The sequence below is a fragment of the Neolamprologus brichardi genome, chromosome 18 (genome assembly GCF_056152115.1).
Source record: "Neolamprologus brichardi isolate AB-2024 chromosome 18, ASM5615211v1, whole genome shotgun sequence".
Lineage (NCBI taxonomy): Eukaryota > Metazoa > Chordata > Actinopteri > Cichliformes > Cichlidae > Neolamprologus > Neolamprologus brichardi.
The window spans coordinates 895,077-921,549 of NC_142121.1; the positions used below are offsets into that span (position 1 = coordinate 895,077).

General features: G+C 40.7%; 2 protein-coding genes across 5 annotated transcripts in view; one reads left to right on the forward strand and one right to left on the reverse strand.

Annotated features, from left to right (window-relative positions):
- LOC118455561 (uncharacterized) lies at window positions 1-25,110 on the forward strand. Its single transcript, XM_087831931.1, has 4 exons — window positions 1-209; window positions 9,116-9,306; window positions 20,259-20,391; window positions 23,406-25,110. Exons 1-4 carry the CDS (start codon window positions 38-40, stop codon window positions 24,380-24,382), a joined length of 1,473 nt encoding a protein of 490 aa, XP_087688057.1. The 5' UTR covers window positions 1-37; the 3' UTR covers window positions 24,383-25,110.
- LOC148097218 (uncharacterized) overlaps window positions 1-26,473 on the reverse strand; it is a 532,237-nt gene that overhangs the window by 224,974 nt on the left and 280,790 nt on the right. The window lies entirely within an intron of this gene.

Consider the following 26,473-nt stretch of genomic DNA (forward strand, 5'->3'; position numbering starts at 1 on the left):
TTGATATTACAGTCCCACGTGTGCTGTGTCAGTAACAATGCCTTCAGTTCAGTATCTGAGAGAGTTTATCAACGAGCGACTAACTGCTGCTGCTGAACAAATATTCTTGGAGTTTGAAAAAACGATCGTCCAGTACGAGGAAGAGATCGACCGTCAGCGCAGACTGCTGGATATCACCTGGAAACCCGAAATCAAGCTGCACAGGACAGGTGAGTGTCCCTCTGAGGGAGGATCCTGATCACAGCTCTGCGGGACGTTTCTGATTGTGAGGACTTTTTGGAGATGTGAGCTAACAAAGAGCAAACAGAGGACAGGACTGCACTGCGCTCCATTCAAACAGCAGGCGCTGAAATCAGCCTGGATTTCTCTCTTGATTATTCAGTGAAACAAAGTTAGGATTAGGAGATTTGTGAGTCTGGTTCAGAGGGGGACCCATGTGCCGAAAAACTCCCGGACGTGTCGTGGTTGCATTCCGTCCTGGGCCGTTTCCTCCCCGCTCACTCCCGCTTTTCCTTTCTATAGAATAATTCATGTAAAGCTTTGTAATTAGGCCGGATTTGAGCATTTTATTCAACCTGAATGTCATGAATATGTACTAAACAGGAAAATTGCAGTGCCATGGTACAATTTTATATAACGTGAGCCTTCTCAAGGTGAGTACAAAACGGAGTCCAGGATTTTGAGAAAATATTTGCTGCAGGTGTTTGCGGGTATCTAACCTTTTCCAATTGAATGACTGATAACATGTCATTGAGCCAGACACTGAAGGAGGGCGGAGCAGCGGACTTCCGTTCCCTTAGAATAAGCCTTTTCGCAATCATCATTCCGAGATCAGTTGGCACCCGCACAGTCGCAGGGATAGTTCTGGAACGTACACAGCCAAAAACTGCAATTTGTGGATTGGGTGAGATTAGGGCTGTGCGATATGACCAAAATCTCATATCCCAATATAAGACATCTATCGTCCAATAACGATATAAATCACAAAAATGTAACATTTTCTGTAAATTCTGTGAATCTCGGGCAGCTCGACTTGTGTGAAGTGTTTCCAGCTGGGCGTCGCGTACCTGGAGTCGAGTGTTTTAACCGATGCATGAAACGATACATTTTTAGACATAAGTTGTAACGGCCGCTGTTTTCTTTGTGAGTATTTATTACACGCCGTGCTGCGGGGAAAAGCCTGTTCTAACGTTTGAGTCTAAGGTCTATTTTTTAGCACCCGGCGGCTCTTTTTTGCTTCTCATCTGTAAACACTCTGCATCTTTCACGTGATTCAGTTTATTTTGAAAAGTCTCAACAGGATCTTGAGCTTTATTGTGAAAGGTTTATGTGGAACAAGCGGACACGCGGTGGTTTTACCGTCGTTGTTGCTAACAACAACGCATAAAAACAAACGCTTGTCTGTCTGTAGTGTGGTTATATTAAATGTAAGAGAAAGAGAGAACTTTAAGAAATTAATATAGCCACTACAGTGACATCAAAATAATGAAAAAATATTGCCGTAAACAGTTTATTTTGTTACACCACGAAACAAATGATAGCGTAAAATGAAAGGATAGACGTTTTTATATCGTCATCAGATATATATCGTTATATATCGAACAGCCCTAGCTGTACGTTTTTATTTGTTTCAAAAATCTCTCAGGCAGAACATGGTATGTCATGTTTAGGTAGAAAACTTCCTGCTAACTTCTAACTCCGTTAAATTTAGATAAATCAAATTTAAATAAATTCTGTTTTCATGGATGCCTGGATGTTAAACTTAATTTTTACACCTGGTAAAGCAGCAACGCTGATCATTTATTATTTAACTCAGTGTTCGTTTGACTTTGGGACCTGAAGCGGACAGAGTTTTGGACCCAGATACTCCGCGAGGCTCCTCACTACGGCAGACGTAATGCTTCGACAGTCCATCAAGCAGTGCAGCTCTGTAGCTTACCAAAGTTGTACTAAAGCATTTTTTGACAGATTTCTGCACGCCGTGTACTACATAAAATCGGTTCGAGGTCAGTAAACACAACCAGATTTCATACATAAGGCGTACTCTAGATTTTTGATATATATACCGTGATATGGATTGTGGGTCATATTGCCCAGCCCTAGTTAGTCGCCAAACCAACACCAACTAGATTTTTAAATCTTAATATACAATAAGTAACAGTAGGGTGGACATTAGGTAAGGCGGCACTTTTAGCAGCGATCTCTTATAGAAAACCTTTCTGCGCATATATAAAAAAGGTCAGCAGCTCCAAATCGTAGTGAAGGGACCTCTGGCTAATATGTCGGGTTCCTTGTTGGACTCATAGCCAAAAACTAGCTTTAATATGTTGTCTGGGTCAACTTTGCTAGCGAGAGACAGAGAGGCGTTGAAAGGCTGCTCCAACAAAACGTATTGTTTTGGAGGAAAACACGAACACAGTGTACAGTCAAGTCCTAATAGCTTACTTACAACTGGGCTTGTCAGGCTCTCTTTTTGGCTGCAGTGGTTATTATTATATTTGCATGCTTCCAACTCCCGTTTCTGCTCGGTGACAACTCGTCAACTCTTTTCCCCCTCTCCCTTTCTCCCTCCCTCACGCTCACAGACATGGTGGCTGTAGCTCAGGAAGTAGAGGTGGTCACCTATTGATCGGAAGGTTGGTGGTTTGATCCCTGGCTCTTCCAGTCTGCATGTCAACATACTAACCCCAGAGTATGAATGTGTGTGAATGTCGTTAGAAAGCACTATGTATAGATAAAGTGCTTGTGAGAATGGGTGTGATTGGGTGAATGAGGCATGTTGTATAGAGCGCTTTGAGCACTCCGTGAGAGTACAAAAGCGCTATATAAGAATCAGTCCATTTACCATTTACATAACTGGTATGGCAGTCCATTCTCCCTGCAGCACAGACTACACTGCCCACGAGGCTACATTCTTTAGGGTTATGCCTGTAACACTCCAACTATAGCCTTCATATTAAATAATTTTTTGAATAATAATTAAAAAAAATATTTTAAATTATTAAAAAATATTTCTTCACTTCATTGGCCGCAAGATTGAGACACAGGCATTAGAGCCTCTTAATGCAGGTTTTGTTTGGGTTTCCACCGATGTGGAATTACCAAAAATAGAGAGGGCATAGCCTAACATGAAACTCAACGGTCAATCTGCATCTAAAGGACAAAGGTCACTCTTTCAGGGATACCAATGTACACATATTGAACAGAGAAGAATAATGGTTTGAATGAGGAGTAAAAGAAGCCATTTATATCCACTGTGCGCGACCATCTTTGAACAGAGAAGGTGATTTACGACACTGTGCCATCTATAATCCAGTTTTCAGATCCCTTCCCAGACGCCTAAACACCCACTCACATCCTGGGCCATCTGACCTCAGGACATCACATGATAAGGTAGACCTACACCCGTTTTTACACCTTGGCTCATGTGACTAGGTAGAGGATCATTAGGGGGTCCACTGTCCCTCTCAGGGAGGGGGGGGGGGCACTCCCACAGGGCTGAAATCTGGGACTCCCCACCACTTGACCCTAGAACTGAAGAAGCTTCTCGGATGAGAGGTGAAACATCTTCAAGCAACTTAAAGGAGTCCAGACACTTTTTTTCCATGCTCCTCAGACCACTGAGGCAGTTAAACAACTCCTTGGTGGCAGAGCCCCTGGGGTGGATGAGGTCCACCCCAGGGGCTTTAATGCTTCAATCTTAAATATGATCAACCTATCTCTAATAATCGGCTATGTACCACAGGCCTTCAAGCTGGCTGTAGTTAAAACTTTACTTAAAAAGCATCTCTAGACCCAGCAGTCTTAGCTAATTATAGGCCAATCTCCAACCTTCCTTTCATATCAAAAATCCTTGACAGAGTAGTTGTCAAACAGCTAACAGATCATCTGCAGAGGAATGGTTTATTTGAAGAGTTTCAGTCAGGTTTCAGAGCTCATCACAGCACAGAAACAGCTTTAGTGAAGGTTACAAATGATCTTCTTATGGCCTCTGACAGTGGACTCATCTCTGTGCTGCAGTGGTTTGTATCATATCTATCTAATAGACTCCAGTTTGTGCATGTAAATGGAGAGTCCTCTTCACACACTGAGGTTAATTATGGAGTTCCACAGGGTTCAGTGCTAGGACCAATTCTGTTTACATTATACATGCTTCCCTTAGGCAGCATCATTAGAAGACATAGCATACATTTACACTGCTATGCAGATGACACCCAGCTCTATCTGTCCATGAAGCCAGATAACACACACCAATGAGTTAAACTGCAGGAATGTCTTAAAGACATAAAGACCTGGATGGCCGCTAACTTTTCGCTTCTTAATTCAGATCAAACTGAGGTCATTGTACTCGGCCCTGAAAATCTTAGAAATATGGTATCTAAGCAGATTCTTACTCTGGATGGCATTACCTTGGCCTCCAGTAACACTGTGAGGAACCTTGGAGTCGTTTTTGACAAGGACTTGTCCTTCAACGCACATATTAAACAAATATGTAAGACTGCATTCTTCCATTTGTGCAACATCTCTAAAATTAGAAATATCCTGTCTCAGAGTGATGCTGAAAAACTAGTTCATGCATTTATTACTTCCAGGCTGGACTACTGTAATTCATTATTATCAGGAAGTCCTAAAAACTCCCTGAAAAGCCTTCAGCTGATCCAAAATGCTGCAGCAAGAGTCCTGACAGGGACTAGAAAGAGAGAGCATATTTCTCCTGTTTTGGCTTCCTGTTAAATCCAGAATTCAAAATCCTGCTCCTCACATACAAGGTCTTAAATAATCAGGCCCCATCTTATCTTAATGACCTTGTAGTACCATATCACCCTATTAGAGCACTTCGCTCCCGCTCTGCAGGCCTACTTGTTGTTCCTAGAGTATTTAAAAGTAGAATGGGAGGCAGAGCCTTCAGTTTTCAGGCCCCTCTTCTGTGGAACCAGCTTCCAGTTTGGATTCAGGAGACAGACACTATCTCTACTTTTAAGATTAGGCTTCAAACTTTCCTTTTTGCTAAAGCATATAGTTAGGGCTGGACCATGTGACCCTGAATCCTCCCTTAGTTATGCTGCAATAGACGTAGGCTGCCGGGGATTCCCATGATGCATTGAGTTTTTCCTTTCCAGTCACCTTTCTCACTCACTATGTGTTAACAGACCTCTCTGCATTGAATCATATCTGTTATTAATCTCTGTCTCTCTTCCACAGCATGTCTTTATCCTGTCTTCCTTCTCTCACCCCAACCAATCACAGCAGATGGCCCCGCCCCTCCCTGAGCCTGGTTCTGCCGGAGGTTTCTTCCTGTTAAAAGGGGGTTTTTCCTTCCCACTGTCGCCAAAGTGCTTGCTCATAGGGGGTCATATGATTGTTGGGTTTTTCTCTGTATCTATTATTGTACAATCTACTGTACAATATAAAGCGCCTTGAGGCGACTGTTGTTGTGATGGGGTGGTGGTTCCCATCTTTAAGAAGGGGGACCGGAGGGTGTGTTCCAACTGTAGGGGAATCACACTCCTCGGCCTCCATGGGAAGGTCTATGCCAGGTTGCTGGAAAGGAGAGTCCATCCGTTAGTCAAACCTTGGATACAGGAGGAACAATGCTGTTTTCATCCTAGTCGTGGAACACTGGATATATCCTTCTCAAGGATACTTGAGGGTGCATAGGAGTTTGCCCAACCAGTCTACGTGTGTTTTGGTGATTTGGAGAGAGATTCAGCTGTGTCCCCAGGGTCTTCTGTGGGGGTGCTCCGGGAATATGGGGTGACTGGCCTATTGCTGCGGGCCATTCGATCCTTATATAATCGTTACAAGAGCGTGGTCTCATAGCTGTCAATAAGTCGGACTCGTTCCTGGTGGGTGATGGGCTCCAGCAGGACTGCCCTTTGTTCGTTATTTTATCACCCCCAAAAAATCTAAATGTATTTCTATAGCACATAAAAATACAACAAAGTTGACCAAAGTGTTTCACAGTCGGTTAGAGCAATAGCACAAAACAGAATTAAAAAAAGAAACAGTTTAAAGGAGGGCAGGAAACAATATGACAATTGTTTGAAACAAAAACTAGCCACAAAATAACATACTAGTTTAAATCAAAAGCGACACTAAAATAATAAGTTTTAATAAGACTCGGAGGAACAAATATAAGGAGGGAGGTTATTCCAGAGTCTGGGAGCTACGACAGCAAAGGCCCGACCACCTCTGGACTTCAGACGAGACCTTGGTTGCATCAGGAGCATTTGATTGGAAGATCTAAGTGCCTTATTAGGGATATACAAATGAACGAGTTCGCGTAGATAGCTGGGATCCAAATTATTAAAAATTTTAAAGGTAAGCAAAAGAATTTTGAAATTGATACAATAATCAACAGGGAGCCAATGTAGGTTGGCTAAAACTGGTGTGATGTGGGCATAATTTCTAGTACCAGTTAAGAGACATGCAGCTGCGTTTTGAACTAACTGGAGCCGGTGAATAGAGAAAAATAGGAGGCCCAAGTAGAGAGAATTACAGTAGTCTAATTTGGAAGTGATAAAAGCGTGAATGAGCTTTTCAAGGTCCTTCAAAGTGAGGTATGGTTTTGCTTTAGATGTCTGACGCAGGTGGTAGAAACAGTTTTTTCCCACAGAAGAGATCTGTTTCTCGAGTTTAAAAGAGCTGTCCAGGAAAACACCAAGGTTTCTAACAGTGGGTGAGAGATGGCTAGCAAGGAGCCCTAAGGCATCAGTTAGTTGTTCCAGCGGGGTGTGACTATCAAAAACTATAACTTCTGTCTTATCCTCGTTCAGTGTGAGCGAGCTACATGATAACCAAGTTTCGGCCTCATTTAGACAGTCAAATAGGGGTTGCAAGGAAGTAGAGACATCCGATGTCAAAGGGAAATAAAATTGTATCTCGTCGGCGTAGCAGTGAAAGGAAGTGTAATCCCAACAGCAGCATGTGTTCTTTTTCTTTATAATGGGTTGCACGACAGCGTGCTTAAACACTGACGGTACACAACCTGATGACAGTGATATATTCAGTAACAGTTGGATACAGGGACCAACAGTGGGCAAAGCTTCCTTAAGAAAACGAGAGGGAAGGATATCATGGGGGGAATTCGAGATTTTGAGATGATCAATTATAGCTGTTAAATCAGAAACAGACAGTGGCTGGAACTGTTGAAAGACAGTCAGGGACTGGAACAGGGTCATAAACTAACAATGATTGAGATGAGAGAGATGCCCTCAGAACTGAAATTTTGTCAGTGAAATATTTAAAAATGTATTACAAAGTACAGGGGAGGCATCCCTATAAGTAAAGGGGCAAGGGTTTATCAAGAAATTAAAAATACTAAAAAGGGCTTGGGAATTATGGCAGTTAGACCTAATAATACCAGAGAAGAAGGCAGATTTAGCAGCATGTCCAGAGAGACATGGAGTTTAAATTTTTTTCCATTTTCGCTCAGTGCGCTGACATTCACACCCAAGGGCGCGGGTAGTGTCATTAAGCCAGGGTTGGCGTAACAATTTGGCACATTTTGTCCTCAGAGGTGCCACCGAATTAAGAATGTCGGCGCATCTAGCATTAAAAAGGTTGGTAAGTTCCTCCGCTGATAAATCCGCAATACCATTAACATCAGAAAGAGGGGAATCAAGAAAAGCAGCAGTGAAATGAGCAATTGACTGAGAGCTCATCGAGCGCGTTTGCCGTAGAGAACCATCACTATACAAATCAACGTTGTTAATAACAGTATTAAACAAAATGGTCCGAAATCCTGAGGTTCTCCCAATTTAAAGCGATCACCGATCGGAGAAAAGAAAAGGATAATGTTTAATCGTTTCCCATACAACTTTATCCGTGATGTCCGTGATGCAGATAACCAAACCATTTGACAGTACCAAGTCGAGTGTGTGACCTTTTGTGTGAGTTGGATCACTTACCCACTGGGTGAGATTAAACGAATTAATAAGAGTAAGGAAGTCTTTGACTAGTGAGTCGTCTTTGCAACAAAGATGAATGTTAAAATCGCCAACAATTAAAATACGATCATAGCGTAAGACAACACTCCCCAGTAAGTCAGCAAATTCAGAAATAAAATCCTTAACAAATTTCGGGGGGCGATACACCACAGCACAAATAAATGAAGGGATGCGGTTCAGTTCCAATAACTGCACCTCGAAGCTGGGGTACAGAACAGATGACAGCTGCCGACATCGAAATTTGTTTTTAAAAACTGAAGCTAGCCCTCCACCTCTGCCAGTGGTCCGGGGTGAGCTCAGAACAGTGAAATTGGGTGGAAGCAGTTCTGAGAATGAAACTTGGCTTCACCAGGGCGAAGCCAAGTCCCAATCTGGGTCGGAGATTAGTTCTTGCCTCAAGTGGAGGAGTTTAACTATCTCGTGGTCTTGTTCACGGTTGAAGGGAAAAGGGTGCAGGAGATCAACAGATGGGACTGGTGCTGTGGCCACAGTAATGTGGACGCTGTACCGCTCTGTTGTGGTGAAGAAGGAGCTGACTGTAAAAGCGAAGCTCTAAATTTACTGATCAATCTACATCTCTACCCTCACCTATGGTCACGAGCTGTGGGTAGTGACTGAAAGAATATGATTGTGGATACAAGCGGCGGAAATGAGCTTACTCCAAAGGGTTGCTAGCCTCTCCCTTAGAAAGAGGATGAGATGGTAAAATGTTCTAAAAGAAAGAAAACAAGGATTGACCAAATAATGTTTTGTATCTTGGTAGTTAGCAGTGTCCATATGCTGCTCTTCTACTGCGATTCCTGCGCTGCTGACTTTTGAAATCATTCTGCTCACTAACTGTGGGGCAAGGCCATTGATACATGTAAAACTCAGTTTTTAAAAAAAGAGCGAAAGGAATCATTGGCTCAACAGTGCTTGCACTTTTTGTCAGGCAGGCTACAGTGCTAAAGAGAAACCGTTCATTTTATTCTCAGGTAAATAATACAATGTTCTAGCTTCATGGAGTGCTTTTTTAAAGAGGGGAAACATTTTTTTTCCAACATCAGCTTGTACTTTAATGTTGGTTTACCCTTATTGCTGTTCTTTAGTTGATTTGACAGCAAATTTGCTTCTGTTTTTCTGATATCATATCAGTTTCTTTGTGTTGTCTCCTTCTGTCCCTCCAGATGTCCCACAGCAACATGTTCTTAAGAAGGAGGAGGTACCGACTAAGCGGCAGGTCTGTAATCAGGAGAACAACTCCAGTCTGGAACAGGGGGAATCAGAATCTCCACAGGTTAAGGAGGAACCGGAGGAACTCTGCAGCAGTCAGGGGGGAGAGCAGCTTGTACTGAAGGAGGAGACGGATACCTTTATGGTGACTGCTACTTGTGACAAAAGTGACCAAAACGAAACAGGTGGGCAGCAGCTCCTGTTTCTAAGCTCTGCTGTAGCTGAGAACCAAGATCAGGGACAAAGCGAGAAACTTGATTTACAATCAATTCAATTTACGAACAAAAGTCACAAGAATGAAGAAGACCCGACAACATCAGGGAGTAGGTGTAACTCTGATAAAAGTACAAAGTATCTAAAATGTGATGTTTGTGGAAAAGTATTCCGGTATAATTATGAAATGACAAGACATTATAGAATACACACAGGCGAGAAACCGTATTCATGCACTATTTGTGGCAAAGGTTTCGTATCTACTGGCTCTTTGGCAAAGCACAGAAGAGCTCACACAGGTGAGAAGCCTTATTCTTGTGTAACATGTGGGAAAATGTTTGCTTATAACAGTGATTTACTGAAGCACCTGAAGACGCACACTGGTGAGAAACGACATCATTGTAAAACATGTGGGAAAATGTTTGCTTATAATAGTGATTTACTGAAACACATGAGGACTCACACAGGTGAGAAACCATATGGATGTAAAACATGTGGGAAAATGTTTGCTTATAATAGTGATTTACTGAAGCACACAAGATCTCATACAGGTGAAAAGCCATATCATTGTAAAACATGTGGGAAAATGTTCGGATATAGTAGTTCTCTGCTAAAACACATGGGAATTCACACAGGTGTGAAACCACATCATTGTAAAACATGTGGGAAAATGTTTGCTTCTAATAGTGATTTAGTAAAACACACGAGGATGCACACTGGTGAGACACCATACCATTGTAAAACTTGTGGGAAAGTATTTGGATATAGTAGTTCATTATTGAAACACATGAGAATGCATACAGGTGTTAAACCATTTCATTGTAAAACTTGTGGGAAATCGTTCACCCGTAACTCTATTTTGACAGAACACATAAGAACGCACACAGGTGAGAAACCGTATGAATGTAAAACATGTGGGAAAAGGTTTAACTCTAGAACTCATTTGTTGCGCCACATGAAAACTCACGCTAAGCGGTGCACTATCAATACAAGATTACTGGCTCAGTGAGCTGCATTGAGCTAAAAGTCAGAGGTTTGTGTCACAAAAGTTGCTTTTTTTAAATCTGGTTTTAATTACCCTATTCAGCTATGAATAATTGAAAGAGGTATGAATATAAATATTGATTTAAAAATTATGGTAACTTACACTGAACACACAAGCTGTTAAAGAGCAGGTAAAGTTGAGAGGTTTAACTGGAATGTGCATATATTCATTAAGTATGCAGAAAACGTGGAAATGTTGTTGTACTTGATTCTCTGCTGAATCTGCTGCTAAATCTGTTGCACTAATTTAATTGTAGCTATTAGAAGATGGATCACAAAAAACAATACAATTAATTTAGGTTGCAACAAAGTAAAGCAAATATTTTCTTGGGCTTTGGAACTATAAGCTTTAACATTTAAATGGGTCCAGTTTAAAGTATCAGAGCTCTAGTGAGAGCCGAGCGCACACTCTTGTCATATTTTCAGCAAGTGTTTTATTGGTATATTTTCTTTATGTTTTCTATAAATTTTTAATCATTTTATCGACATCTGATAATGTCTGTTTATTCTGACTGAGATTTTAGTTTTGTTAATTCAGTTTATATAAAGGAAGCCTGGTGTGTTGATCTTCAATGATTGTATATGCTTTTTTTTTTTCTAAAGAGGGGTGCTCTGTATCGCAAAACTGAAATCTAGGAGCTGTTTCTACGTTTTTCCATCTAAATCTTAAACATGATGCTGTCCACTGTGGTGATGATGTGGTTGACAGTTTATCAGAGAGTAAACCATTTACACTCTCACCTGTGGTAAATATAATCACTGTTTAGAACAACATTCATGTCTTTGGACTGTGGGAGGACGCTGGAGTACCCAGAGAGAACATGCAGACTCCACACAGGGAGGCCTGAGCCCACCAGGACCTTCTTACTGTGATGGGACAGTGCAAACCACTGCGACAACGTGCTGCTAGTTTGTTTTTGAATAAATAGAAGATCTTTGTTTTGTTTTAATTGGAGTGGTCTTTTGTATTCATATTTGTTTTCTTTATTTAGCTCATTTAGTGCATTTATATTAATTTACTGTTAATTTTAAGTTGTTTAAGAATCCAGACTTGCTGTGAGAACCTCAGATTCAAAGATAGATTGGTGTAAGCGTAACATTTTCATTTGTTGTTCTGCACGCATTAAATAAAGCACTAAACCTGTAGTTAAACTCTCCTGTACTTATTGTATTTGACCAAAAGGTTTCTTAAATGTCTGTCTTCAGTAAATACAGATTTTTTCTGTCTAAATCAGGTCTTTGTTTGAGGCTTCTAAGCAGTAAATTGCTAAGCCTTTTCCTGCTCTCTCTCTCTCTCTGTGTATGTATCTATGTATGAAAGCCATAATAAAAATCTGGAAATATAGTGTATATACAGTATCATGTATATTTTACAAAGCCTCTTGTTCATGGTTTTGGTTTTCTTTAGTTCTTTGTAATTCTAGTCCTTCCTTACTTAGTATTTATCTTAGCCTGTATTTAGTTTCTGGTCCCATGTCTACTCTGGGTTTTCAGCCTTACACAGTCTTAATGGTCCACAAGGGCCGCGGACCCCATAACCGCTAAGGCCGGAAGTGCGAGGCTTGTGAAATGGGACGGTCTAGCCTTGGTCGCGCTGCCCAGGTTGCCTAGCAACCATCATACTAACAGCTGGAAATGTTTCATACAGCTTTGTTTGACAGAAATGAAGGAGAAAACATTTTGTTCATTTGTTTCTACATGGGCTTTGTGTGATTTTAATAAGTATCTGAGGCTGAGACCACGGGACTGTGAAAACATGATTATTGGGCTTCATTACTGCACTGAGCAGCCATTTTAAGATTAGCTAGTAAATAACAATTAGCTAATGTTCATGAGACTAAAGTCATCTCACTTTGGTAATGTGAATATGGCCAATATTAAAGTTTTTACAGCAGTGAACTTGGACTCTGTGTCAAATACTGAGCTTCAGTAAAGATTCATGTTGCATTTATTCAAATTTCCCATCACCTTAAATCTTTACTCAAAGATAAGTATCTTTGACAGTGTATGTCTAGATGTATTATATATAAGAGACAAATATATTGTTCATTTAATATGTTGGCATTATTACATTTGGCTCAATGCTTGCATATATGTGTAAAAAAAATGTACGAGCTGTGATAACTGTTTCTGATAGAATGAAGAGTAGACTGACATTAAATATTCCTTTATTGGGTGAGAAAATCATGCCATGTCATAACTAGGGATGGGTATAGTTTATGTTTTATCCGATACCAGTACCAAACCGGTACTTTTGAAACGGTGCCGGTGCTTAAACGGTGCTCGAACCGGTGCTTAAAGAATGAAGAACACAAACTTTGTCCAAAAACCTCTTATGTTTAACTGGTTTTTTTGTAAAAAGATAATGTTAGCTTTTTCTGCAGCAATAGGGGATTTATGGTATCACTCTTGGCTGGAAGCAGTGCTTAAGCAATGGGGGGGGAAAAAACACCAACTTTGTCCAAAAACCTCTCATGTTTAGCTGTTTTCCACTTTTTCTTTGGTCATTTTAGCCTTTTTGGCCAGGGTGAAGGGAGTATCTGCCATCAAACAAGAAGACAGCTGCATGTAGCTATGATGATGTTTGCTAGTTCACCTTACATGCATTAATGTAATAACGTGGTTAGCCTACTCAATGTAAATTACACACAAACAACATTAAGCTACTCACGCAGAGAAGAACGGCTGCTGCTGCATCATCATCCTCATCATTTCTGCTACACTGGCAGGGCTAGGGGCCAGGACTCTCCTCTTCGGGTTTTTGGGGGATGTTGCTAACTCCGGGTCCGACAACAGGCACCACACCAGCAGTAGATGTGCTCGGTGTGAGGTCTCGCAGCAAGCTATCAAATACGGTGCATTTCTAGGCTTTTAAAAAAACGCTATGCGTCGCCAGTTGTTTCATCAGATTTGAGGTGTTACCTCCTTTGCACAGTATCAGCTTAAAGCACTTGTTGCAGGCTGCTGAGTTTGCATCTTTTGCTGTGAAGTACAGCCAGACTTTTGACCGCTTCGCCTTGGGCATTTTTAATCTGTAGCTCTGCTCTAAAAGAACGTACGTACCTGGGCCCGCCTACTATCCTCGGAAAGGTAAAATGATTGGCTGGAATCCAAAGTGTATGACATCTCAGGAAAAAAAAGCACTTAAATAAAGCACCGAAATGTGCGCTGCTTTTCGGTCTGGTTACTACCGTTTATGTCAGAACCGGTGGCATAATGGCACCGGATACCGGTACCCATCCCTAGTCATAACTGCTTTAAGTCATACAGAATAGATATCAGAGCCTTAAACAGGCTGACTTCTGCTAAATGGGTCAAACTGGGCAGAAAGTCTACAAACACATAACATCCTTATAGAATATGATGTAACACTATAGATCAACTTACCTCAGAATATATAAAGCATATAAACAATTACAGCAATATGATGCAACAAACACAGCAGTACTACTAATCCAAAATACTCAAAGCTTCATAGAACTGAAACAAACATTTATTTTTAGCTCCATTCTGCTGCTGATACATACTTTAGGTTTCTGAACATTAAACTTGTTGCTGCCTTTCATAGTGTGTAACTTGAAGGCCCTGAGTACTTTCTCCCACACTGAAAACACTGGGATGATAACATTATTTGAACATTACCTAATAAGACTGATTCAGGACAGACAGTTAGTTATGTTAAACTTTCCTATCAGTCCTTCACAAACAGGGAACAGTCTGTCTATTCTGATGATGTGCAGCAGTGGGTCCCTCAGTCTGTCCTCACTCTGGACACTTGCAGTTGTCACACATGGAAATCAAATGTGTGATAAGCTGCAGGATTCAAACACAAGTGTAACTTATAAACACATGTTCATACTTTTATTCCACAATCAGAGAGAAAGAAAAAGAGAGAGAGTGCAGGACAGACACACAGGTGACAGTCTCAGGTGTACACACTGCTACAAACAGGAGGATTTAGTGTTTGTGTTATTACGAGTGCTAAACAAGAAGAGTTCCCAGATGGTACAGTGGACACATGTGTGACTGCTGTGATTAAAGCATCTTCCTTTCAGCTTAACGAGTGAACCGTCAGCTCGTTCAAACACACGTTAAAGTCCGTTTGGCCACCAGCCTTTGAATTGGGACAGCCTTCGTTGCGTCGCTGTGATGTAAACGGCCTTAAAATGCGGCCTTTAAGGCTGCAGACCCTGAATTGGGATACAGCCTGTAAGTTGTCCTGGTGAGCCTCATACACATCTTGAGCGAAATCCAAGCGTTTCCAGAAAGCTGGGCAGGGAGGCAGGCAAGTGAGTGCAGCGGTGAAGCAGCACAACAAACCAGCGACTTAATGGAGGTTAGTTATGGCAGGATGGAGAATTACTGTGAGCAGAGGGGTAAAGCAGGTGAGAACGAGCAATACTATGATACATTAACTTCAACTATGACGTCCGACACTAAACATGGTTAGCAGGCGATCTGGCGGGGAGTGATTGTGAGCGCTAGTCTTAAAAGCCAGCAGCCAAATTACTCACAGGGGCCGTGGCACGTGGAGATGCGGCAACTCCACCTAGGGGATGAGATCACTGGCACAATGGAAAACTCTAGCACTCACCGTGACCATGACACACACACTGTTAAACTTCTCTGCAGCAGGATTACAGTCTACTTTGCTTTCACTTGTGTGACCGCCTTGATGAAGATCTTTAAGGCCCTTCATGTTTAAAAGTCTTCCTCTTTCTTCTGCTCTTAGTTTTCATTTCAGTGTCAAATCAAAGCAACCTTTATCCAACTTCTCACGTCCACTTTTCATCAGGACCATAGTCTGTGGGTTCTTTCAATATTTGTCTGTTTGTTTTTTAATTTATTTCAATCATGTAAACGATATACAAAGTACATTTAGCAAAGAAAAGAAGAGAAAAATATATTCTGTATTCTGTTGTCTTTCCTCCATAAGGTTTTGGTGTTTGATAATGTCCTGTAAAGTTCGACATCAAATCTGTTTTGAGAGCTCTTTGGCATTACCCCTGCAACAAAGTGGGTGAGAATACCATTTGTCCATATTAGTTAACATTCTTGTTTTGATTGAACCATATTTCATATGTAGTCTGCAATAGGCAAACATCTACTATCCCAGGTTTGTTTATGTTTTGCACTTTTACAGATTCTATAATATAACATCTTGGTTTAAATCAATTCCTACAAGTTTGTTAAGTTAACATGTTCTTTATTTCAACTGTTAATTTGTATTGTTTAAACTTACCTTACTTACCTGTCTTCCAGAAACAAAAGGAGGAAATGTAGTTTTACTTCCTGTTTATAGCTTCTGGGTTAATCTGAGGTCACAGGAAGAGACCAAGTGCAGAAGGGGAAGAACTCTTGTAGTTTAATCAAGTTGATTTTAGAGGGTTTATGGAGAAATAGATTTATTGAATATGTATTGATTACACCATAGAGTTTATGTTGCTAGTAAAGAGTAGCAGTAGAGGTTTGAATATAATCCTGTTCATCTTACGTACTGAATGGAATAGTTCAGAGGAAAAATTGTTTGGTTAAGTGGACTATTTAAGCAGAACTCAGGTGTTTGAAGAAAGGTTCAGGTCAGTGTAGCTGTGTGCAGTTTGACCTTAATTTCCGTTGATTTGAGTTCAGTTATGTTTTATGTTTTTTGTTTGGGTCACAAAATGGTGAATAAATCACTTGCTACACTGGACAGCATCAGTTTCCTGCACTTCTTTGGCCGCTTAAGTCAAGTCCTACCACAGCCCCCATCTTAGCCGATACTCAAAGACCCAGTGCATCATGGGAGTCCTCCAGCAGTCTATGCCTATCTCAGCATAACTAAGGGAGGATTCAGGGTCACCTGGTCCAGCCCTAACTATATGCTTTAGCAAAAAGGAAAGTTTGAAGCCTAATCTTGAAAGTAGAGATAGTGTCTGTCTCCTGAATCCAAACTGGAAGCTGGTTCTTTGTCAGGACTCTTGCTGCAGCATTTTGGATCAACTGAAGGCTTTTCAGGAAGTTTTTGGGACATGCTGAAAATAATGAATTACAATTGTCCCGCCTAAATGCATGAACTACTTTTTGAGCATCACTCTGAAACAGGATGATTCTAAAATTGGAAAAACTGTAAAAATAGACCTCAGAATAAAGAAACTATGCAGTCTCTCTGCTGCAGTCCTTCTCAATATCAGGATGGTTGTGCTTTGAATCCTGCAGACAGAAATCATCTCATTGGTGAGTTCAACATCAGTGGGTGGAGCCAAAAACATTATCAAGCCTGGAATTTAAATCTGTGTGAATATGTGTAGCACTCTTTGGAAGAACTTTATTTTGGAAAAGAAAGAAAGAAAGAAATGCTTTTAATGTCACATTTTATTGTTCCTACAGTTGGTTTGTGGTTGATGTGGATTTGCTGCTCATGTGAATCCTCCCACAGTGTTTCATTAGCAGCTGTAACCACAGTGACTCTGATAAAACAGGAATTAGCAGAATCCATCTGATATGAAGCTGTGCTTTGAATACCACTTCCCTCCTCTTTGAAGAGTAGTCAGATATCTGTGTTCAGGTTTTTGTACAGCCTCTTCTACACTTTGTATCACTGTGTTTGTAGAGCACAGTAGTAGAGAGCTGTGTCTGCCAGGGTTAGGGCTGCTATGGTCAGATTAGTTGATCGATCTGATGTTTCTGATTTATATTGATTATCAGGAATATACTGAACACCACTGTTGTCTTTTGCTCCTTTCCAGAGTATAAACTGAGGAGCCTGAAGGTCAGAATGATGTCTGTACCAGTGAAGCTCTGGATGTGTATAACTTGTCTCATAGTCACATGTGAGTGTGACAGATTCTCCTTCTGTTTCAGTGACTTCAGGTTGTTGAGGAGTGATTGAGTCTCCAGCTGTTAGTCCTGGAAAAAGAAAGAAGAAAAGTAGTGAAATGCAGTCTGTATATCTGCTTAATGCAGCAGCTTCAACTAAACTTTAATCCTGTTCTTAAACTCACCTATAATGTGAGATAGAAGCAAAAAGAGGTGCAGCAACATGGCTTTGGAGTTATTAAAGCCAGACAGACAGCACATGAACAATGTTCTTCCACTGCAGCACAATGACCAACAAATAATGTCATTGGATGAGCTCAACTTCAGTGGGCGGGGCCAGTTTAATAGCTGAGCCAATCAAATAGTTTGGTGCTTCCACAGCAGCTCTGTCTCTGTCTCTGATCTTTACTGCTTCATTTCTCTGTTGTCTTTGTCATCAGTCCAATGACACAAGAATCAGAGGTTTAACAGTGTGTGGCTCCCTCTAGTGGATGTTTGGAGCAAAGACAACAGAATACTCCACAAGGTTTTTGTACAGAGTTTTGCTGTTTCCTGTCACTATGGGCTGCAGAGCACAGTAGTACACAGCAGAGTCTGACACTGCAGCAGAGGAGATCTCCAGATTGACTCGATTTCTCTCCTTGTTCAGTGCAGCAGTCAGTCGAGGGTTTGGGGGGGTTGCTCTCACCACAGTTGGCTCACTCGTATCAGTGATGAGGAGAAGGAACTGAGGAGCTGATCCAGGATCGTGTCGATACCACTAGAGATTCTGGGCTTGAACTGAATAGTTACAGGACACAGTAACTGTACGGCCTTCTGATGAAAACACTTCAGCACTGCTGGGAGTAATATCATCTTCCAAGCTGTTACCTGCTAATGAAACAACATGTTATATTTACAGCTCTGTTCCACAGTCACATGTCCATCATTGGAAAAACACAGTGAGCTCAAAGAAAGTCCAAACTGGATCTGTAACGCTGTAAACATGTCTTTGAATTTCAGGTGTTCCTGTCAGAAACATACGTACCTACGAGAGCTGCAAAGATCCAAATCACAGCCAGTTTTTCCATGTTTCCAGAGGAGAAATGTTGGAAGTGATGTTCACTGGGAGTTAGCTGTGAGTGGTCTGATGTTCACAGCTGGAGTCAGACAGGTTTCTGCAGTCAGGAGGAGGAGGAGCTGCTTTTGTTCTCATATGATGTGTCATGAGGAAGCAGGAAATGTTTGAAGTTTTTCTGCTTCTACTTTGTTCACACAGAGCATCTGATTCTTCTCTCTGTGGTGTCTGAGCCAAAGAACATCCACTAAACACTCATGTCTGGGCTCCACTTTGAAAATAAAATGTTAAATGTAATTAAATCTATAACCAATGAACATTTACAGCTTGTGTAATAATAAATGTAACTCTGAGAAAACTGTTGGAGTCAGATTTGAAAGACCTGAAAGGTTTTACTCCTTTTATTTGATACAGCAGCTGAAAAATAAGCTGCTGCAGTTTCTGCTCTTTTGTCTTTGATATTTTTATATCAATATGATGGATTTATTTAGTCGTGTATCAAAAACTAAATGAAAGTCAGCACCAGGGTTTTAATAGTTTTGCAATTTTCATTAGTTTTTATTTTTATTTAGTTTTGACTTCAGATTTTCAATTTTATATCAGTTTTAATTAGTTTTTACCAATTGTTTGCTAGTTTAGTTTAGTTTTTATTTTTTGAAAATCCTTAGTTTCAGTTTAGTTTTGATTAGTTTCAGTTATAGTTTTAGTTGTGTTTGCAATAATTAAGTGTAACAAAATCCCAGTTTCATCATATCAGTCATTCTGCTCATCCTTGGGTATGTTGCTATTCCAGCTACCATACTGAACCCTGTCTGTCGCAGGGCTAACACGCAGAGACAGACAACTCACATTCCCACCTATGGGTTCTTTAAATAAATAAATAAAGGCAGATGAACAACCATTGATACCAGGCAACTATAAAATGTATATCTTGGCCCCAATGAGACTATTAACTCTCGCAGCACCGGGTGTTCGTAATTTTGGTTCAAGTGAATTGATAAACGTTTTGAAGGTAATTGACTCACACAGTTGTGTAGATATCCCCGTCCTGTTGTCTCGGAATGCATCACGCTGCCTTGCCTGGGGTTAGCTTCTGTTTCTGGGGATGAGGGTTGAGTGTGCTCCCTTACCTTCTCAAGCTAAGCTAGGTTAGCCTTCTTGTGTGAGCTTTTCAAGTGCACTTTAAGGTTTGTGGGATTTTTTCCCTTTAGAAATGTCCCTCATAATTTGTCTGTTTCCACTACAAGACACTTGCTTTATCCAAAACACAGTCATATTCAAAGTAATCCCAAATTGGACTCTGGCTCCCGACTTTTCCTGACATGATTCTGCGCGTGGACGGAGCAGCAACACAGACGACTCGACTAACGTGCTGCCACCTGCTGGCATAATGAGACACAGCAAGAAAAAAATCTGGAAGCTAAACTTCATTTTCACCGTTGACTCTTGTATGACACGCACACATCAATGAAAACTAAACACATTTTTGATATAAATTCAGTTAATTTTAGTTCGTTTTGTGAACACTCATTCCAGTTTTAGTTAGTTTTCCTTTTTTTGTTTTTATTTTTATTTCCGTTAACGAAAATGTTTTTTCACTTCTAGTTTTTGTTATTTCGTTAGTTTTCGTTAACGATAATAACCTTGGTCAGCACTGAAAGCTAAACAGTCAAAATAATTTCCTTTATTTTTATTCCACAGCCTGCATGGAGTTTAATTCATTCGTGGATCTGTTTTCGCTTCTCACGGCAGCCTTGCTGCTCACAATCATTTATTCATTTACTGCAACAAACTGACACTTTAAAGAGGAAATAAAGGCAACACTCGTGTACTGCCGGAACCTCACCGCGCGACACCAGGCGGAAGTAAACTAGGAAAAAGCGGAAGTAGCGTTAGCTTTTCTTCCGAGCAGAGAGTGTGTTGTTGTGTGAGCTGTGTCAGCAACAATGCCTTCAGTTCAGTATCTGAGAGAGTTTATCAACGAGCGACTAACTGCTGCTGCTGAACAAATATTCTTGGAGTTTGAAAAAACGATCGTCCAGTACGAGGAAGAGATCGACCGTCAGCGCAGACTGCTGGATATCACCTGGAAACCCGAAATCAAGCTGCACAGGACAGGTGAGTGTCCCTCTGAGGGAGGATCCTGATCACAGCTCTGCGGGACGTTTCTGATTGTGAGGACTTTTTGGAGTTGTAAGTAAGCAAAGTGTACTTATGTACCACCTTTCACAGAAGATTATGCAGTTTAATGTACAGCTGGTAGATGTGACCGTTATATATCGGATCACGACATGGAAACATCAGCTGTTTCACATTACACGCTATCGTTTGTTTCGTGGTGCCACGCAGTTTATTTTTTCATCGTTTTGATGGTCACTGTAGTGCGTATATTCATTCTCTCTTTCTCTTATATTTAAAATAACCACACTTTGGACGGACAAGCGTCGGTCCGTTAGCGACAACGACAGTACAACCGTCGTGTGGCTCTGCCGGTGTTCCAGATTAACTGGCGTTTAGATCAACTGGCGTTGGTCGAACAGATGTGTGGCAGTCTTGCGTTTCAGGAGCTGCTACCGACAAACCAGCAAAAAAAAAAAAAACCGCCAAATGTGTCATCTGTGACACTTGTGAGGTTATCTCGAACACACTCCGTCAGTCTTGATGCTGTTGAACAACAAAATGTTTAAAAATGTGGCGAGTTTACCTGCTGATTGTCTCATGCGCGACGCGATCGCGAAAACGGCAAAACAATTAACACCACGCCGATGTTGTTCACAGGACAGCAAGAGTAAACGATCGGGAGACTCTAGTCGTCGTTATCGTTTTATTTCTCCGGTTTCAGCGTTGTTGCTTCACAACTAAAGCGAGCAGTTTACTTTGTGCACTAACATGGACTCGAGTCAACCAGCGCCACCTCTGGCCAAGTGCCACAGCCTACAGCCAGATCAACTTGTGACACACATCTGCACCAGGTTTGAATTCGTTTCACGCACAACACATTTGTACCTTTCAATTGTGTCTGTTTGTGCGTCATGCAAATAAACCTTGAAGAATGAAATGATATCATATATTTATTATTGGCCTACATTTGTACAAAATTCCAAATTATATACACAATGTCATAGAAATCACCACCCCTGTTCATCATGATTTTAATATTCTCCTTTTCCATAACAATGAAATATGCCTTGGACAAATATGACACATCAATAGTTCATTAGTGTTGTCACATCACATCCTGTAAGCATCTCCTGTCTGTGTCTTTCCTCTGGAAATGAATATTTCCAGCCAATATAGGCAATCCATCAACATGGCTGGAGAGTTGGTAGTTATATACAGTCTGTATAAGTGTGGTTAATCTAATGAACATTTGTAAGGAGACGGCAGTTACTGTGAATTTACAGGACTTTCTCTGTTCATGGGCTAACTTGTGGAGTAGGGTCTGTATTCTCTCTGTATTCATTTGTGGCCTTTTTTCCTTGTAGCTGATTTTTAATGAGAGTTGATTTAATCTGTTACCTGTGAGGATTCAGCCAACATTTCTGCATTGATCTCGTATCTTCAACAGCTGATGTCAGTCATCATCAGCACTGACAAGAGGTGTAAACATTCTGTGTTTTTCTGACAGACATTCATACATTTAAGCCTTGTTTTAACAGTATGCACTGCTCGAAAAATTAAAGGAATGCTTTTTAACCAGAGTATAGCATCAGGTCAGTCAAACTACTGGCATATTGATCTGGTCAGTTAAGTAGCAGAGTGGGTTAGGGACGGGAATCCAAGGACCTGGACTGCTGGGCACTGGCTATCCTAAAGAACTGGTTCCCAGTAGTCCAATTCAAGTAATTCAATTGTTAGTCTGTCTGGTTATTGATCCCACTGTTCTTGCACTACAATCAGCTGATTTTAGTTTGCGTGTGAGAGGAGTGAAATAGCGGCGCACTCTGCAACATGGATATGGACATTACATTTATTTTTATTGCACAAAAGGACGAGAACATGATGGTAAAGTAGAAACTGCATCCAGGACAAAACAGCTGCTAACACAACTATGGCTCTGCAAGCACCTGTGCAGTCAGCATGCTAATGCTAAGCTAGCCGAGAGCCCAGAGTGATGCTGCAGTTGAGAGCTGACCCCATTAACATTAAAGTTTTGTAATGACTAGTACAATGAGTTACTTTCTTCTAGAAGTAAATACTGCAGTACTGTACTAATTCAAATTAATTTTAAGTGCTCCATGTAATATGTGTAGCAACGTTTTGTTTTGTTTTTGGGGTTTTTGTCATTTCCCACCCCAGCACTAATCACAACAGAGGAGAAATGCCTCTTACATGCACAAATTAATTTGTATGAAGTAATGTCTTTGATATGCTGCTTTATGATAGCGGTGACTCTCAAAGCAGAGGCAATAAGGATCGAAGACAGAATTGATACAAAATTGGAACATTAAGCGTTATCAATAATCAGTTGGAATCACTAAATTCTTCTCAATTTCCATTCATATCTGGGACGTTATGTTTTATTCCATCTGGTACTACGAGGTTACAACTCTGTCCAGGAGCTCAGTGGTGGGCAGATCTAGGGGGGAATCCCCCAGGACACATCTGTCATTTCATGCCCTACAACAGGCGTGTCCAACTCCAGTCCTCGAGGGCTTCTATCCTGCAGCTTTTAGATGCATCCCTACCCCAGCACAGCTTAATCAAATGGTTGGAATACCTCTTCAGCACGCCATCAAGTTTGGCAAAGGCCTGGTAACAAGTCATTCATAAGATTCAGTTGTGTTGGAACAAGGCTGCATCTAAAAGCTGCAGGACAGAAGCTCTCAGGGACTGGAGTTGTACACTCCTGCCCTACAAGCAAATAGGGCCAATTGAACTACTGAGTACCATTTTGAGTTGCAGTAAAATTTTTAGGGAGTCCTTGAATTCAGCCACATGGCATCCTTTCATTCCCAACACATACCCAGTCCGTGGCACTATAGATATCAAGCTTAATTTAATTTTCCATTGTGATCTGATACATGTTCAAAGTCTTCCTTTATTTTTTGTGCAGTATATTTGCTCAGTATGATTTTATTTTTCTATTTTCACATCACCTTTCTTTTAATTGTCTCCTTTTCCCCCTCCAGATGTCCCACAGCAGCATTTCCGTAAGGAGGAGGAAGTTATCGCTGACCAGCAGCTCTGGAACCAGGAGAGGAGCTCCAATCTGGACCAAGAGGAACCAGAAGCCCCACAGATTAAAGAGGAACAGGAGCAACTCTGTAGCAGTCAGGAAGGAGAGCAGCTGGTACTTAAGGAGGAGACTCATACCTTTATGGTGACTGCTGCTGAGGAAAGAGACCACAGTGAACCAGAACCAAAAAGAGACCAAGTCAACTGTGTCAGCTCTGCTGTAGCAGTGAAACAATATCAGGGAGGAAGGAAGAAAGATTCACAATCACGAAGAAAAAATAAAAAAAAACACAATAATGTAGAACACCAACCTACGCCAGACAGTGAGTGCAAGTCTGACAAAAGTAAAAAGTCTTTAAAATGTGATGTTTGTGGAAAAGCCTACAAATATAATTATGAAATGGAAAGACATTATAGAATCCATACAGGGGAGAAGCCGTTTTCCTGTAAAACATGTGGGAAAATGTTTGTACGTAGTGGTTCTGTAGCGAAGCACATGAGAATCCACACAGGTGAGAAACCATATTCTTGCAAAGTGTGTGGGAAAAGTTTTATACAGAAAAATGGTTTGACTGTCCACATGATCACGCACACAGGTGAGAAGCGACATCACTGTGAAATATGTGGGAAAATGTTTGCACATAGTAATGGCTTATTGAGGCACAAAAAAATTCACACAAGTGAGAAACCTTACTGTAAAACATGTGGGAAAACATTTCCACTTAGAAGTTTGTTACTGATGCACACAAAACGTCACACAGGTGAGAAACCATATCATTGTAAAACATGTGGGAAAATGTTCACCCGTAACAGTCATTTAAAAGAGCACATAAGAATACACACAGGTGAGAAACCATATCATTGCAAAACTTGTGGGAATGCATTCAGATATCGTACTCATTTGTTGCGCCACATGAAAATACACATGTAGATGCCTACTCTTAACAAGATTAACAGTTTAGCAAGCTGTGTAGAGCGCAAAGTTAAACACGAGTCAGCATGGGAACTAATGGTAAACACAGCATGGTAGTGAGGAGGTTATGGTTAGAGTTTCAGTTTAAAAGCAGGTGGAAGTGGCACATTTTTACAAATTATTCTATTTACAAAATGTTTTAAGTGCATTATCAATTCTTTGCCCAAGGAAAAGTTATTGCCATTGCTTTTTTCAGTAATTAGTAATCTAACTAATTACTATTTCTATCGTTATAATGCTGTTGCTGTTACTGTTACTATGAAGAAAATGCAGTGCTGACATGTTACAGTTTCTCAACACACAGATGGTTGAAGCTGTGTTCATCTTGCCGGGAGCTAGTGGGGCGAAACAGTCACTCAAGTCCTGCTGTTTGGCTGAGGAAGATTAAAGTAGTCATGATACCCAATAACATGACCAGTTTAAGATAACATGGTGTCACAAATAATTTGTGTGGCATCTTATTTCATGCAGAACCCGAGTGTTCTCTAAGTACTTTGAAATGGTTGTTTTTAAAAAAAAGTCTTTGTCATTTTTAGGTAGATCGTTGGATATAACTTTTTATTATTTTTATTTGCAAAACTCTTGCATAGGTTATTAAAATGTACAATTTCTATTTGCATTTCATGTTATGAAAATGATTTGTTAAATGTTTGTTGTTGTTGTTACAGTAAAAAATATATATCTGATTTCATGGTTGTTTGTTTGTTTGTTTTTTAATTTTTTTTTTTTTTTTTTTTAGATCAGTTGTATTAATGACTTTTTTTCTAAAGTAACAGAATAGTTACTTTTCCTTGTATTTAGTTACTTTTATAATATTGTAACTCTGTTCATAACTCAGTTACCCCCTAACCCTTTTTTTAAAAGTAGTAACTATAACAAATTATTGTTATACACTACTAAGGAATACATTTTCTATGTAGAAGTTGTTAAACTGTTTCCTAACTGAAGTGCAAACCAGAACGTACGTGTGTTACTTTAATTATGCAGAAAACGTTTGGTTTGTGCTCTTATCTCTTAACAGTGTGTGGCTCCCTCTAGTGGATGTTGTGGAGTATTCTGTTGTCTTTGCTCCAAAGGTTTTTGTACAGAGTTTTGCTGTTTCCTGTCACTGTGGGCTGCAGAGCACAGTAGTACACAGCAGAGTCAGACAGCTGAAGCTTCTGGATCTTCAGAGGAACTGATCTGATGCTGGAATCCAGTGTGGATGAAAATCTGCCTTCAGCCTCTGTTTTCCCCTCACCAACTTTAAAGCGACTCAGGATGAATTTGGGGCTTTTATGTCCATCCTGTTTGTACCAGAAGAGATGATGATTTGATAAACTGCTGGTGTTATAGAGACAGCCAAGTGTTACTGTGCCTCCTTCAGCAGCAGTCTCTTCTCCTTTTGCTTGCAGCACGTTGTCTTTTTGTGCTCTGCATTCTGTAAAACACCAACAAACAGTATCAGTGTGCTGTTAAAGAATCATGTCAATGTTGATATCAAAGAAACAGAGTTGTGTTCATACCGAGGCACATAGCAGCCAGCAGCACTGAGATGAACAGAGGCGTCATATCTGCAGTGTAGAGTAACTGTGAGCTACAGCAAGTATAAAGAAGCTGTGATCTCTCTGTTTAGTCTTCATCAACACTAAGTTGGTGGATTAGAAGGAGGAGCCTGATCACAGTGACAGGACTCATTCACAGCCCTGTGTTATTCCCCCTGCTGACAGCTTTACACTCAGAACGTCTTTGTGCTGCTTTGCTTTCAGTGGAGATCTTGTAGCAGGAAGTCTATAAACTGAAATCTATCCGTTGGTAGTTTGATCTACTGCTCCTTCAATGCACATGTTTAAGAGTCCTTGGATAATACACTTAAGTCGATCACCAGTGTGTGTGAATAGATGAATGTGGCTTGAAGTGTTCGGCACTGTGTGTTTCAGTGTGTAAAACTAGAAAATCTAGAAACACAGTTAATACTCTGCTGAAAGCCAAGATTAGGAAGGAAATAATAAGCATTATACTCAGGATCAGCTAGAAAAGTCAAGTCTGTCACTGCAGCAGAGGAGATCT